At 43.6% G+C, this 13959-nt stretch overlaps 5 protein-coding genes across 5 annotated transcripts; 3 read left to right on the forward strand and 2 right to left on the reverse strand.

Moving 5' to 3' along the window:
* Positions 1 to 173: 173 nt before the first annotated feature.
* LAJ45_00726 (uncharacterized protein) lies at positions 174 to 2736 on the forward strand (the record flags this gene model as incomplete). The annotated part of the gene is made up of 8 exons (XM_046110327.1): positions 174 to 388; positions 557 to 733; positions 792 to 852; positions 913 to 1350; positions 1410 to 2184; positions 2232 to 2267; positions 2407 to 2510; positions 2587 to 2736. The coding sequence occupies 8 exons, from the start codon at positions 174 to 176 to the stop codon at positions 2734 to 2736; spliced, it is 1956 nt and encodes a 651-aa protein (XP_045977020.1).
* A 1001-nt stretch (positions 2737 to 3737) lies between these two features.
* LAJ45_00727 (uncharacterized protein) lies at positions 3738 to 7205 on the forward strand (the record flags this gene model as incomplete). Its single annotated transcript, XM_046110328.1, has 7 exons — positions 3738 to 3749; positions 3816 to 3875; positions 3952 to 5437; positions 5509 to 6341; positions 6393 to 6576; positions 6640 to 7118; positions 7176 to 7205. The coding sequence occupies 7 exons, from the start codon at positions 3738 to 3740 to the stop codon at positions 7203 to 7205; spliced, it is 3084 nt and encodes a 1027-aa protein (XP_045977021.1).
* Positions 7206 to 7614: 409 nt separating this feature from the next.
* Positions 7615 to 8398, reverse strand: LAJ45_00728 (uncharacterized protein; the record flags this gene model as incomplete). The annotated part of the gene is made up of 6 exons (XM_046110329.1): positions 7615 to 7696; positions 7762 to 7764; positions 8018 to 8020; positions 8080 to 8190; positions 8271 to 8315; positions 8376 to 8398. 6 exons carry the CDS (start codon positions 8396 to 8398, stop codon positions 7615 to 7617), a joined length of 267 nt encoding a protein of 88 aa, XP_045977022.1.
* Positions 8399 to 8597: 199 nt separating this feature from the next.
* Positions 8598 to 10459, reverse strand: LAJ45_00729 (uncharacterized protein; the record flags this gene model as incomplete). The annotated part of the gene is made up of 8 exons (XM_046110330.1): positions 8598 to 8697; positions 8781 to 8940; positions 9010 to 9750; positions 9834 to 9851; positions 9930 to 10053; positions 10116 to 10217; positions 10275 to 10336; positions 10396 to 10459. The coding sequence occupies 8 exons, from the start codon at positions 10457 to 10459 to the stop codon at positions 8598 to 8600; spliced, it is 1371 nt and encodes a 456-aa protein (XP_045977023.1).
* A 1317-nt stretch (positions 10460 to 11776) lies between these two features.
* LAJ45_00730 (uncharacterized protein) lies at positions 11777 to 13645 on the forward strand (the record flags this gene model as incomplete). The annotated part of the gene is made up of 5 exons (XM_046110331.1): positions 11777 to 11970; positions 12056 to 12183; positions 12245 to 12777; positions 12839 to 12941; positions 12990 to 13645. The coding sequence occupies 5 exons, from the start codon at positions 11777 to 11779 to the stop codon at positions 13643 to 13645; spliced, it is 1614 nt and encodes a 537-aa protein (XP_045977024.1).
* Positions 13646 to 13959: the final 314 nt, after the last annotated feature.

A 13959-nucleotide genomic window follows, 5' to 3' on the forward strand; every position in this document is an offset into this window, starting at 1 on the left:
GGGGAGGCCAGTTAACATTCATCAGCTCCCCCAATCACATCTATAGCCACGACCTAAATTAGATATCGTTCTCATACTTATTTCCAGCCCCTTTCTACCTTTACTTCCAGGCCATTTACTTCGCTTCTACCTCTCCAGTATTTATTCCTTTACAATCTCTAATTCCACCCATCATGAGCTTGAGTACGCCTAATGATGAGGCTTCCAGACGAAGCCCGTCGGGTAGTATCAGCAGCACTGTCCGAACTGAACGAGCCAGTGCTAGGAGTAGTCGAAGTTCGCGGAATAATCAGCTGCACGTCGAGTATATCCTAGTTGCCGAGTTCTCCATTGATAAAGGACCCACAATGGAACATCAGTACCCAAATGCTATCAGTGGCGACGAACAGTGAGTATCAAACCCATTTCATAACTCAATTGTTTATATATACATTAAATATACTGAGATCCTTAATTACCAAATGGAATAAAACTAAGAAACTAAAAAACTAAAATATATTCTTCATTCTATGTCGACAACAAAACAAAAGATGTCGCTAATTCAGGAGGCTTGTAGTATGCTCGCCGAACTTATGCTACCGGACCAAGCTCATGTCCGCATTCAAGATTGGACTATATTCTTTTTGCACAAAGACGCAGAACGGGAATCAGTCGAAGTAGACGCCTCGGGCCATGCGCCTTTAATATATGTACTCAATTTAGTCAATACAAAGCATGATAAAAGAGAAAAAAGGTACATACTCTCGAATTTCATCAAGGATATATAGGGTGGAAAACTCACTCTACCGCAGAGGCGCAAAAGTAAAGGCCATGGCCATATGCACCAGGCATTCATTCCTTCATATCTATAAGGTATGTAATTATAAACTCCTATTGTAAGGCATATATATCTTAATACCGAATATTAAACAGCCTATCCTACTCCTTGCACTTGAGGAATACTTCAAAACACCTACTGTAGATACACTCGCAGAGATTTTCACAGCTGTGAATGCAATGGATCTTTCAGCCATGCCGGATTTTTCTATTTTCGAACGCCAAATTCTCTCTTCTAGTGAACAGAAAGAAATGTTCACTGAAAAATTTGAAGAGATGGCCCATATATATCCAAATGCCGCACAACAGCAAATGAGGTCCCCCTCTTCTCTAGGAATGCTGACAACTGGGGACGAAGATCCAGAAACGAGGGCGACGACATATATTGATCTAGCACCAGGAAGGAATAAACTTGTAAATGGGAGGATCACAATTAACAGAGACAGCCACGAGTTTGAAACCAAGGTTGTTTATTCCGGTATACCTATACCTATCAAGGTTCCTGTTGCAATAATGCCCGAAACTGTTGGAGATGTAGGCCATTCCCCCATAACAACTACTTAGGATTGTTACCAACGGTAACTTGAATTTAGTTCTCATTGATACACTTGATATCGACTTTCTCTCAGCATCACTCCGCAAATCCCCAACCATTTGCCCTCCACCCCCACCTCACTACAAATGGCCCATATACACATCCAATTATTGTATTGGTCAACGGGCTTCTTACACAGAAAAGAATAATATTTCTCAGTCATCTAAGACCTTCTGGCGAGGTCGCAGACCATGTGCTGGCTGCGTGTTCACTGGCATCGGGCGGTGTATTGCGTGGGTTTACGCGGCATGCGTTCCCATATACAGATTTGTCTAAAGTTGACGAACTACTTTTAGTTCCAGGGTTCATAGCTGGTGTCACCAATCCTACTTTTGGAAATCATCACGGCTGGTGGGATATCCTGTGCAATATTGATACTGGTAGAATAAAGATCTCCCCTGAAATCAAGCCATGTCCTCCAGGTGACGGTGCCAGTTTTGGCGGGTTTGCGAACATCAGTGGCCACGTCGATACTGGAGATAATGCGTTCATGGATGACGTCTTGAACTGCATTTCTTCCAAATTCGGCGAAAAGGCACTACGGGCCAAATGGCGAGATTGGATTGTGCGATTCACAAGAATGGCCGCAGCATTCGAAGAGTTAATTTATGGATCTAGTGCCCTGTGGATAGGACATGAAGAAAACCATGTTATCCGTGGTCATGGATATGTTTGGCCAGATGAACAAACTAAGATGAGGGATCTAGCGGCGAACATGGCTAGGATAGAGGGATGGAGAGGTAGTAGGACATACCATTCATATTGTCAGGAAAGTATACCGCCAAGCTTTCTCTTTCGGACACAAGCTGACTTTGAGCAGGATGTTCTGCAATTCTACATGGCAAAACCAATCAAGGTTGTTGACCTACACCACCAAATTGACCGCCTAAGATATTTGAGGTTGTCAATCGACGACTCTGCCAAGATTTATACGACAATCAGAGACTATGTCGTAGAATACGAAGAGATTAACCAGCTTCTTTGTGTGCTTCCAGAAAATCAAGGAGGATTATTTCCAATCGCAGTTGGTCTCTTCCATCCGCTGCAGAAAGTACGGTTTGCAGTTGTGGAGTTGCTGGAGAGAATAAGTACACACATGGTAAGTTTATCAACCCCCCATAAACAACTTCTGTAAATTTACGACGATCCTAACGGGACATGTATATCATAAATAGGCTGGACGTCATTTCTTCAATTCGCTCAATAAATTTCAGAAATTGGCCTTCATCCGTCTTCAACAAGAGAAACTAAACACGGCAGCTGAAAGTCCAAATACTGGTGTGACTATGGGTGGATTGAATATTGCAGATGCCGTCACAAAATAGTTCAGTTTTGAAAGGACAAGACTACTCTTTTCCTTTTTCTTTTTTGGGCAAGAATCTTTCCCTCCATCCTTAGAGGGTTTAATGTTCTACGAGCGATGAGTGACGGATTTATAAATTTCCTAGAAGGCCAGAATGATACCAGAAGTACGCGAAATAATGTTTTGATACAAATACTGAAGAATTTATACTGCCTTGGATTCTCCGCGCCTAGATCCCAAGTTTAACGAGTAATGCATGTTACGTTTATAACGTCCATTATGGACCGTACTGTTCCATTATCTTAACATAAGTATCACATATTTGTATTGAAATTGAATTTGTATGAAGCTTTTATGACATCTAGCATCACGTGCTCTGTGGCCATTTCGAGGATTAAGCGGTGACTTCATCCTAGATATACTTAAGTTCAGTTCAATGTCTTGGCGAGGCGAAAGCTTGTACCCATTGCGATCGGGCCAGTGCCCCACCACAATTTTTCCTAAAGGCCAGCAGACACGATACCTTTCATGTTTTCTTTTCTTACAACACTCAAGTAAGGACCTCATTTTCGTGATCGGTACCTCCCAAATTATCTTTCGAAGATTACTGAGCGCTTCATATTAAACCTGCCTCTCCTCTGAACTGTCGCCGGCTTTGAAGGTACAGTGCTCACTAGTCACTAGTCTGGTCACTCATCTGCCCCGCCTCAATCCTCCTCCTTGTCTTTCTAGAACAACTCTCTATCCTACGTGGGGAGACTTTTCCCTACTTCCAGAACAAAATTAACTGACCAAGGGCCCAGGAAATAAAAAGGACCCACTAGTATCTGAAATCTGTGACTCTTATCTCACTAAACCATCTCAAATATCAGATATCTCCAGCCAAGGATAGAAAGACCGCATTCGGCTCCACTGAGGATCACAATCTGCTTCCATAGCGCAACCATAAGCCTCTATCGACTTAATTGCTCAATTCTTCGAGCACCACTTCCTTATATTCTAGTAGAGGTGTTCTAGGCAAACATGGATACACAAGTACGATTTTTTTTCTCGCACCATCACGACGAGGAACTGGTTGTGCTTACTTCTTACTCGCAATAGGTTGAAAGCGCGGTGGATATTGCGTCCAGCCCTACTACCAGTCAGGAGCTCAAAGGACAGGTATTTTGGAAATTGGGATTCAAAGAGTCTTACTTTTACCGATCGTTTTGGCGATTGCTGACGTGTGGATCTATAGGCTATGGAATTTCTGCAGAACGTCAAGGTTTCTCCAGAAGGATGGCAGATTTGTTTACCCCTTTTTGTCAGGGATCAGAGAGCCAACGAAATCGTGCGCATGTTCTGCCTGGATGTTTTAAACACAGCAATCCAACAGCGTTACCAAACTCCACAGGATCAATCCCTCACATACATCAAGAATGCACTCGTGGAGTATATGAGGCGGACATACCTATCAAGCTCAAACATTTCTGATTCGGGCATGATGCAAAACAAACTCACTCAGACTATGACTTATCTTTTCGTCGCAATGTACACAACGTCATGGCCAACCTTCTTCGACGATATACTAGCTTTAACTTCGACATCCAGCGGTCAGCATGATAACTATCAGGGTGTCATGTTTTTTCTGCGAATGACGGCTAGCGTGCATGAAGAGGTTGCCGACGTTCTCATCCCGCGGTCGGCGGAAGAAATGCAAAGAAATAGCGCAATAAAAGATGCTGCTCGTGAGCGAGATGTGAAGAAGCTAGTGGCTTCTTGGCAGGAAATCTTGGGGCAATGGAGAGGAGCAAATGAGGATGTAGTTCTGCTATGCTTGAGGGTAATCGGTCGATGGGTCAGCTGGATCGATATCTCTTTGGTCGTCAACGACGTCTTGTTAGGTTTACTTTTCTACTTCTTGTCAGCCGAAGGAAAGCCTAGGAATGGAGCTATCGAGACACTGGCTGAGATTGTGGGTAAGAAGATGAAAGGTCCGGATAAGCTTGAATTGATCGCATTTTTGAAGCTGGGAGAAATTGTTGGGTCTTTGGTGGCTTCTTCTGCTCTGCAGGCTCAAGGGCAAGATGATTATGATTATGACCTTGCGGAGAACGTGGCAAAGTTGGTAAACGGTATTGGAATGGATCTAATCAGGATCCTGGATACTGATGGCATGGATCCCCATTCAAAACAACGTGCAGAAGAATATTTGCAGGCTTTCGTTCCGTTCCTCCTCCGATTCTTTTCCGACGAGTACGACGAAGTATCAACAGCAGTATTTCAATTCATGTTCGATCTCCTTACTCTGCTACGAAAAGAGAAAAAGACATCCAATTCAATTTCCCAATCTCATGCTCAAATGCTACCACCAATCCTCAGCTCAATTGTGATGAAGATGAAATATGATGTGGACACAAATTGGGGGGATGGGGATGAGCGAACGGATGAGGCTGAGTTCCAAGAGCTCCGGAAGAAACTGAAGACTCTTCAAGATACTGTTGCCAGTATTGATGAAAGTCTTTACATCCAATCTTTGTCGACGCTTGTGGGTAATACCTTTGAAAGGGTAGCACAAGGGGGACATAGTGCGATTGATTGGCGAGAAGTAGAAACTGCACTGTATGAGATGTTCATATTTGGAGAACTTGCAATGAGGAATGGCGGGCTGTATATCAAAGGACAACCAAATGGAGTTGCTGCCGAAACTCTGATTGGCATGATGTTTAAAATGATGAATTCTAGTATGAACTGGCTCCAAAGGTCCCCTGTATGCTCGGAAATATGTAAAGCTAACAAGTGTACTTTCACCCAGATATTGCTAGCTCATCCCATCCAGCTGTTAAGCTAAGGTATATGGAAATCATCAACCGGTATTCCCCTTTCTTTGAATCCAATACCAACCTCATTGCGCAAGCTCTTGAAGATTTCGTCAAAGGGGTCCACGACAATCATCCCCGGGTGCGAAAACGTTCTTGGTATCTTTTCCAGCGTTTTGTCAAATCTCTCCGACAACACATAGGTGAAGTTTCGGAGACGATTATTCAAGCGATCAGTGATCTTCTTGTGATAAATGCAGAGCTACCCAGTGATAATGGAGATGATGACATGTCTTCGGATGAAAACCAAGGAGAAGACTCGGCATTTGAGTCACAATTGTACCTTTTTGACGCAGTTGGATGTCTGTCTTCCATAAAATCGATTCCTGAACAGAAGCAGGTCATGCTTGCTCAAACAATCATGAATCCCATATTTATAGACATGGAGAAGATTCTTGGTGTGGCAAAGGGTGGAGATCCACGAGCGGTACTACAAATTCACCACGATATCATGGCCCTTGGTACATTGGCAAGAGGTTTCTCCGATTGGGCACCTAACACATCTGCAACCACCCCTCCTGGCGGACCTGTTTCCGATGAGTTTAAGAATGCCGCAGAGGCCATATTGGTGTCATTGGAAGCTCTTAATAGGTTTCCTAATGTCAGGGAGGCAGCTAGACATTCTTTTTCAAGAATGGTGGGTGTTCTGGGTCAGAAGATCTTGCCAATGTTGCCAAGGTGGATTGAAGGGTTATTAGCAGAAAACTCAACAAAGGAGGAGATGGTGACATTCTTGAGGCTGTTGGAGCAGGTGGTGCATGGATTCAAGGTATGCGTTATTTCGCTACAAATGAGAATAATTGCTGACACAAAGCACCAGACGGATATATTCAATATCCTTGATTCCTTGATGACACCGCTCCTTGGTAGGATATTTTCTGCCTTGGGCGAAGAAACCACCGGAACGGACGACGCCCTAGAATTGACGGAGTTGAAAAAAGAATACCTTGGATTTTTAATGTGCATTCTCAACAACGATCTTGGACATGTACTCATAACTCAATGTAAGTCGCCGAAATCATGATTTATCACTCGTCGCCTTTACTCTAACAGGTCTTGGGGAACAGCCAACCAGGAAATTTTCAATCAAAGTCTTAATGTCATAGAACACTTTGCCAAGGATATATCAGATCCTGCAACTGCAAAGGTCGCCTTCTTGCTTATGTCCAAAATGTCAGCCGTTTATGGACCATCAACTGCTGGAAAACCGCAGCAGCAGCAGCAGCAGCAGCAGCAGCCGAATAGTGTTGCTAATAACCCACCAGAGAGACCTCTCGAAGGCTTTGAGTCAGTCATGATCGAAAACTTCTCGTTACTATGCTTCCAAGTGCCTTCAACAACCGGGTTCAACCCAAAGGACGCGCAAGCTAAAATGGTGCTGGGCGAGATCGCTGGGCTCCAGAAGATGCTCTATTACAAATTAGGAGAAAATTATGTCCATTATCTTAGGACCATCTATTTCCCTTCGTTTGGCTTCGCCTTGGCGGACGAATATTTGACTGCGTTGGTGCAATTTGACCAAAAGAATTTTAGAAGCTATTATCAGGTTTGTTATCTCGATCTTTGCTACTCGGATGTGTTACTAATAATTGGGTTGTGCCAGAATTTTGCGGTGCAAGTTAGTGGCGGCTAGTCTCTGCCAAAAGAAAATTCATTTCTCTGTGAAATATTTACCCTGGTCTTTTTTGTTTCTAATATCCCCTTATCTTTTCTTCGCACGCCCAAATTTGGTTGGCCCCAAGAGCGCTTCTATACAGATAGTGTCTTATTCGTTCCATTCATATCATTTCCTTTCCACAGGCGCGAAAGAGAAAACAAAAGTTGGTGTATTTGGCGGTATTCCCCCTTTGTCGGTTTATTTTTATTTGTTCTCTTTCTCCGAGAGAAAGTAAATATCAGCAGTTAAGACTCTTGATATATAAGGTGGCGATATTGAATAGCAATTTGTTAGAATAGAGACGGCTTCTTTTTTTCTTTTCTTTTTAAGTACGGGGTACTTGCTTTCTTTCTTTCTATATTTTCGATGTATATACGACTTTTTATCATTTTTGTTCCTCCCCCACAGCCAAATTTCCACTTCTTTTTTGAAGTTGTCGTTGCCAAATATCAACACTCATAATGAAGCTATCCTTAGTTAATAGAGATACACTCAACTTACTTAAGCTTAAGTATGTAGTACATGTACATACTTACTGCACACCGTCGTTTCTTTGAAGAGTGCTTAACGCTCACAAACAACCATTACAAGGCGTAACTTACATAAGCTTCTCACCTGGCCCTCACACCAATACCTCAACAAGAGATAAAAGTCATCGCAATTGTCAATGAATTAAACAAACAGATAGGTGTGGCTTTGAAATCAACTTACATACTTTCCTGGGACAAGATCAATAGGTAATCTCAAGACGACCTTGTAACCCAAGTGGGAAGAAAAAGAAACCGTACTTGCTTTCCATGGTATATCTCAGATGCATTGTACATATAATTGTAAGGTCATGGGTTCGAACTCCGTGTCCCCAATCCCCCCTATATACCCCCATTGGTATTCGCCGCATTCCAGGCCTACCAATTCTCGCGAAGGTTTCCTGAGTACAATGCCTGAATATGCGTAGAGTTGGCTGGTACACCACTATATCCTGATCTAACATAAATAACTCACACAATTAATCAATCTAGCATAAATAATAAAAAAAAAAACCTCAGATTCATTCCAGTTGAAGTAAGCGAGTGATAGATCATGAATCTATTTAATACTTCAGTGGCTACGTCTACCCAACGTATTACCCAAAGGCATAATATGTACCGGTAAGGGGATGGAACTCTCATATCTGATGTTTATTTTACTAAGTCTCCTGGCCACAGTTTAAAAATCTATGGATTGTGAAAGGCAACTAAATTGAGAATAGCCAATTTATTTCTTCAACAAAAGCACCTACTATATTGTCTCTCAACCAGTGTGCTTACGATTTTTTCAATAGGCCCATAATTATCTGCTTCTAGTTTGGACCCAGAGAATGCAGTGAGCTTATGTGGTAGAATCAACCAGGATCTTCGGCTCCAGTTGAGAGAAGTTATTGAAGTAAGTTTTGAACAGCTTGACAGCATGTTCAACATCGTGAGCTCCTCTATGATATTAGTAATATCTTGTTAGCTCTTATTCTTGTTTTTTCTACAGTCGGGCTTATAAGGGGTTTGTGTGTGTATGTACCCGGTTTCACGGATAGAGTGCATGCTCAACTGGCAATTACCCATGTCCACAGTTCTTGCACCAAGTGCAGCACTCAACATTGGACCAATGGTTGATCCGCAAGAGCTGTCATTCCTAACTACGAACAATTGTAGCGGTACACCTGCCATCTTTGCCACCTCTGTTGTCAACACGATACCCGGTGAGTTTGTGGCATAGCGCGCATTAGCATTGACTTTGATGACAGGACCTTTGTTCATTTCTGGACGGTGGGAAGATTCGTATTTCGCGGGGTAATTCGGATGCACAGAATGTGCCATATCACATGACCAGAGCATTGACTTGATCAATGTCTCCTCGAAAGCTGTCGCGGCATCGGACGACAGACGGCGTATGATAGCAGGGAGGAAGTTAGAATCAGCGCCTTGTGCCGTTTGTGAGCCGATCTCTTCGTGGTCGAACAGACTAATCAATCTAATGCCTGATTCTTCCTCAAGAGCTTTCTCATCTCCGATGGATTCGATCAAACCGACAGTTGCGCAAAAGGACATAGTGAGGTTATCGAGCCTTTGAGAAAAGATCAGTTCATCATTGATTCCGCCGAGAACAGACTCCTGAGTATCATAAAGAATCATCTCAAAGTCAAGGACATCCTCTGCGTTAACACCCGCCGCCTTTGCAATACGATCGATGATCATAGGATGGTGACGGTCTGTCATCAATGCCAAAGGCTTGAAGTCGCCATCAGACCCCGATTTCTCGGCCGAAGAATTGTCGGCCGCCGTCTTGTTAAGCTCGGCAGCAGCAAGGCCGGCAATTGGGAACAACTGCGTCTCTTTGTTGAACGTAAAGGTCTCCTGGCGGTCCAGATGGATAGCAAGGGTAGGGATCCGCAGGATAGGCTGATCGATTTTGATCAACTTCGAGACGATGCTACCATTCGAATGGCGGACCATTGCGCGCCCAGCAATGGACAAATCGCGATCAAACCCTGGTAAATATTAGGACTGAAAGACTATCTAATTTTGCATGACTGGGCGTAATAAGTCGAAATATGGGCTAATGCTGGCTCACATGTATGCCATAGTCCACCTATATGAAAACTAGTTAGTGGAAACTACCCTTCTCCAAAAATAATAAGATTTTTGATGGGATTTAATATAAGCCTACCTCCATATGTTTCAACTCCCACCTGCAAGAAAGATCCGTTCTCTGCAAACTTCTTGGAGACTGGCTTGATACGCAGGGCCGGTGAATCTGTGTGAGCTCCAAGCAACGCCATTCCATTACCTGGCTATCCATCCCAAGAAAGTCAAATCTATCAAAAATAACCAATTAAGATAGAGATTCGCATACTTTCCACTTTTTTCCCACCCCAAAAGCTATTATAGAGGAGCCATTTCGAGTCACAAAGTAACGACCACCATTCTCAACACACTGAGCCCAAGGCTCACGCTCCTACAACAAATAGTTAGCTTCTTTTGCATATAGATTCCTTGCCAAGCTATTTCAAACCTTAATTTCGATAAATCCAGCCTTTTTCAAAAGCTGTTTTGAGGACTCAACAGCATGGAAAGCTAATTTATTTGTTGATAAGTCAAAATGTTCAAAAAATGAAGTTTTTGGAGCTTCTCACGTGTTGGTGATGCATTGACATACGACAGAAATTCGAGAGCGTATTTTCGGGAGCTAGAAGTCATGGTTACTGGTATTCTGAATGTTCACGATGATATGGAATGTGCGGGGAAGATAAGGTGGGGTTGGTGTAAATGTCAAGCATGCGGGAGCCAAGACATTGGACCGAGCGTCAATCTAATCGGAGCTGGTTCATCTAATGCCTATATGTACTCACGTCTAGGATAAAGAACCAGAACATGCAAGTGCCTAGTTTGTATGTCAGCTCAGCGCCACTCCATACAAATAATCCCTGCTTTCTCACTTGCATGTTCTGGTTCTTTTTCCCTGACGCGAGTATGGTCCAGGGATATCTAGAGTAACTCTTTGATAAAGAGATAACAATGCTGGGTAAAGAAAATAAATAGTAGTAGACAGAATAAATACCAGATAAGGAAAGATTCTAGCCGTTTTACATGAAAATAAAAATACGCGAGTGAGGACCCTGCGGGTGAGACAGCATTTGCACGATTTACTACCCCCGCTAGTCATTCGCCATTGACTCGGGTTCGCCATTGATCCAGAAAATAGTAGGTGTGTTTTGGTATTGAATTCCTCAGCACTTAGAGAACTGCATCTAGGCTTTCTCGACTTGAGCATCAAAAATTGTAAAGAGCTGCTCATAAACAAACAAATAAACATTAATCACGAGAGAGGAATATAATGAGAAGATATTAAATCAAGAAAATGGTTTGTAGTTTTTTTTCCAGCGCATTTATCTCTTGGATTCGTTCATGAGGAAATTAAAATGACAACAAACGGTTTTGTTAGAGCGGCGGCAACATTAACATACATGTAGTAAGCCCTGATCATAAGAATCATGAATCTAGAAACCAAAAACCAAGTCTCTTATTGATTCTTTCGTAAAAGTTATTACAACTGTCAGTATATATACGTAATACATACATTGTCGTGTAGTGCAGTATCAAAGATACGCTGAAACAACAATGTACCTCTCCCTCCAGTCGCCTTTTGTAGCGTTCCCCGGACAACGCCGGGTGCACAACGCAGCACTTACCAAACAGGGGCGGCCGATTTCCCGGTTGGGACGTCCTGCGTTTTTGTTTACTTTTCGCAACCGCGACCTCACTCATCATCGCTCAACCCACAAGTTACAACACCCGAGCCCCCCCATCGCTTCCCATCACCTGTCATCCATCACCCCTCACCCACAACATCAACGCTATATCCAATCCACAACCTATCACTAATAGTCATCCAGCTTGTTATACCTTAGATTAACAAGCTTCTGGGCTATATAACCCATCGCCACTGCCCCTCAGCGAGCTAGCTTGCAGTAGCCCCCGCTAGCTCTCTGCTTCTCTTTCCTCACCCCCACCACAATGCGAGGGTCGGAATTCGAGAATCGGGTTCGACACGCAGCAAAGCCTAAATCTCCTACTGAATCGCCAGCTCCAAGGCTCTCTAATGGCCCTGATGCTGATGCGCTGAGGGCAGCCCTGAGTGACGCCGTCGCATCCCCGGTCCCGGCTCCATCACCAAGTAGGAAGAGGCAGCGGATAGTTTACGGTGATAGGTGCGTGGCCTGTTGTTCATGGGAATTATTTGGGTCGCCTAGGAAGGCTAGTTATGAGGGATTGAAGTTGATTGAAGTCTTCCAGGTTTATACCGAATCGCGAAGGGGTGGATTTGCAAGCTAGCTACAGCTTGCTGCATGCCGATGGTTCGCCTTCAACCCCTTCGAAACCAAAGAAAAGAACACCACATGGCGAGCTCCATTTTCAAAAGAGTATGCTTACCTATATGCCTTGCTATCGGGTGGTGGTACTAATGTATGTTCTTATCGACAGCCGAAGAAGCCAACCGGACTTTTTCAACGCTCCTCCGTTCTGAGCTTTTCCACAATGAGATTCCCCAGGGCTCACCATCATCACTAACAACTCGTAACTCTGCCCGCGATTCTGCCCGCGCACCAACACCTCCTGCGACCAACAGCTCGACCAACACCCCCGCCACGCCTTCAAAGAACCTTTTTACTTATATGTCACCAAAGACACGGACTCCTCAAACCCGACATGGACCCAACGTTGATACTAGATCTGAAATATACTCCCTATCCCCTGTTAGGTTCGACAGTCAGCGAATGCTTCTATCACCCAGAAAACAACCAAGGGCTGTAAGTAAAGTACCATATAAGGTACTTGATGCGCCCGAACTGGCAGATGATTTTTATCTAAATCTAGTGGATTGGGGGAGCACAAATATTCTGGGTGTAGGTCTGGGCAGTTGTGTTTACATGTGGAATTCGGCCTCAGGAATGGTAACAAAACTATGCGATTTGGGGACAGATGATAAAGTCACGAGCGTTTCTTGGATACAAAGAGTACGGGATTGATATTCCCCCACTAACCCATCTCATGACTAGGCTAACACAATTTATTCAGGGATCACATGTTGCAATAGGGACAAATAAAGGATATGTCCAGATATGGGATGCGAAGGAGTGCCGCCGGTTACGAGTAATGACAGGACACACAGCTCGAGTTGGTAAGTCTTCTAAACATGCCTCATATGAACTCTGTACTAACTTGTTAGGTGCTCTTGCCTGGAATGATCATATCTTGACATCCGGTTCACGTGACCGAACAATATATCATCGCGATGTCCGTGCGCCTGATCAACATATCGCAAAACTTGTAGGCCACAAGCAGGAAGTTTGTGGGTTAAAATGGAATTGTGAAGACGGACAACTAGCATCAGGGGGGAACGACAACAAACTTTTCGTGTGGGACAAACTTAGTGAGCAACCGCTATACAAGTTTACAGAGCATACAGCAGCAGTAAAAGCGATTGCATGGTCACCCCATCAGCACGGCACGTTAGCATCAGGTGGGGGTACAGCGGACCGAAGAATAAAATTCTGGAACACCTTAACGGGACAGCCTATAAGTGAAATCGATACCGGAAGCCAAGTTTGCAACCTTGCGTGGAGTAAAAACTCAAATGAGATTGTCAGCACGCACGGATACTCCGAAAATCAAATTGTTGTCTGGAAATATCCTAGCATGACACAAGTTGTCAGCCTCACGGGGCATACCTACAGAGTGTTATACCTAGCGATGTCACCCGATGGACAAGTCATTGTTACCGGTGCCGGCGACGAGACATTGCGATTCTGGAACTGCTTTGCAAAAAACAAGAATGAGGGCCGTATGAGTATAGCGTTGGATCCATTCCAGCAAATACGATAAACCAAAATGGAGCCAGATTAGATGTATCTTGTTTTTTTTGTTTTTTTTGTTTTTTTTGTTTTTTTGTAGGAGTTATGTGCAAAGAGAGTTAGCGTCTGATGTTGACAGTATTGTTTCCTTACATCTTGGTGATGAAGGCTTTCCTTCTTTTTCCTTCTTTTTCTTTTTTTTTTTTGTTCTTGTGGAAATTAGGACGGGGCGGGCGTCCAGGAGGGTTTTATATTTAAAATTTCCTTTTCGGCGTGGATGTTTCTCAGGATTTCTTCTTCTCAACCTTTACTTTTCCTTTTATCCTCTATTCCATCATTCACTTA

This window comes from Morchella importuna (assembly GCF_003444635.1).
Source record: "Morchella importuna strain M04M26 chromosome Unknown Morimp01GS001, whole genome shotgun sequence".
Taxonomy (NCBI): Eukaryota; Fungi; Ascomycota; class Pezizomycetes; order Pezizales; family Morchellaceae; genus Morchella; species Morchella importuna.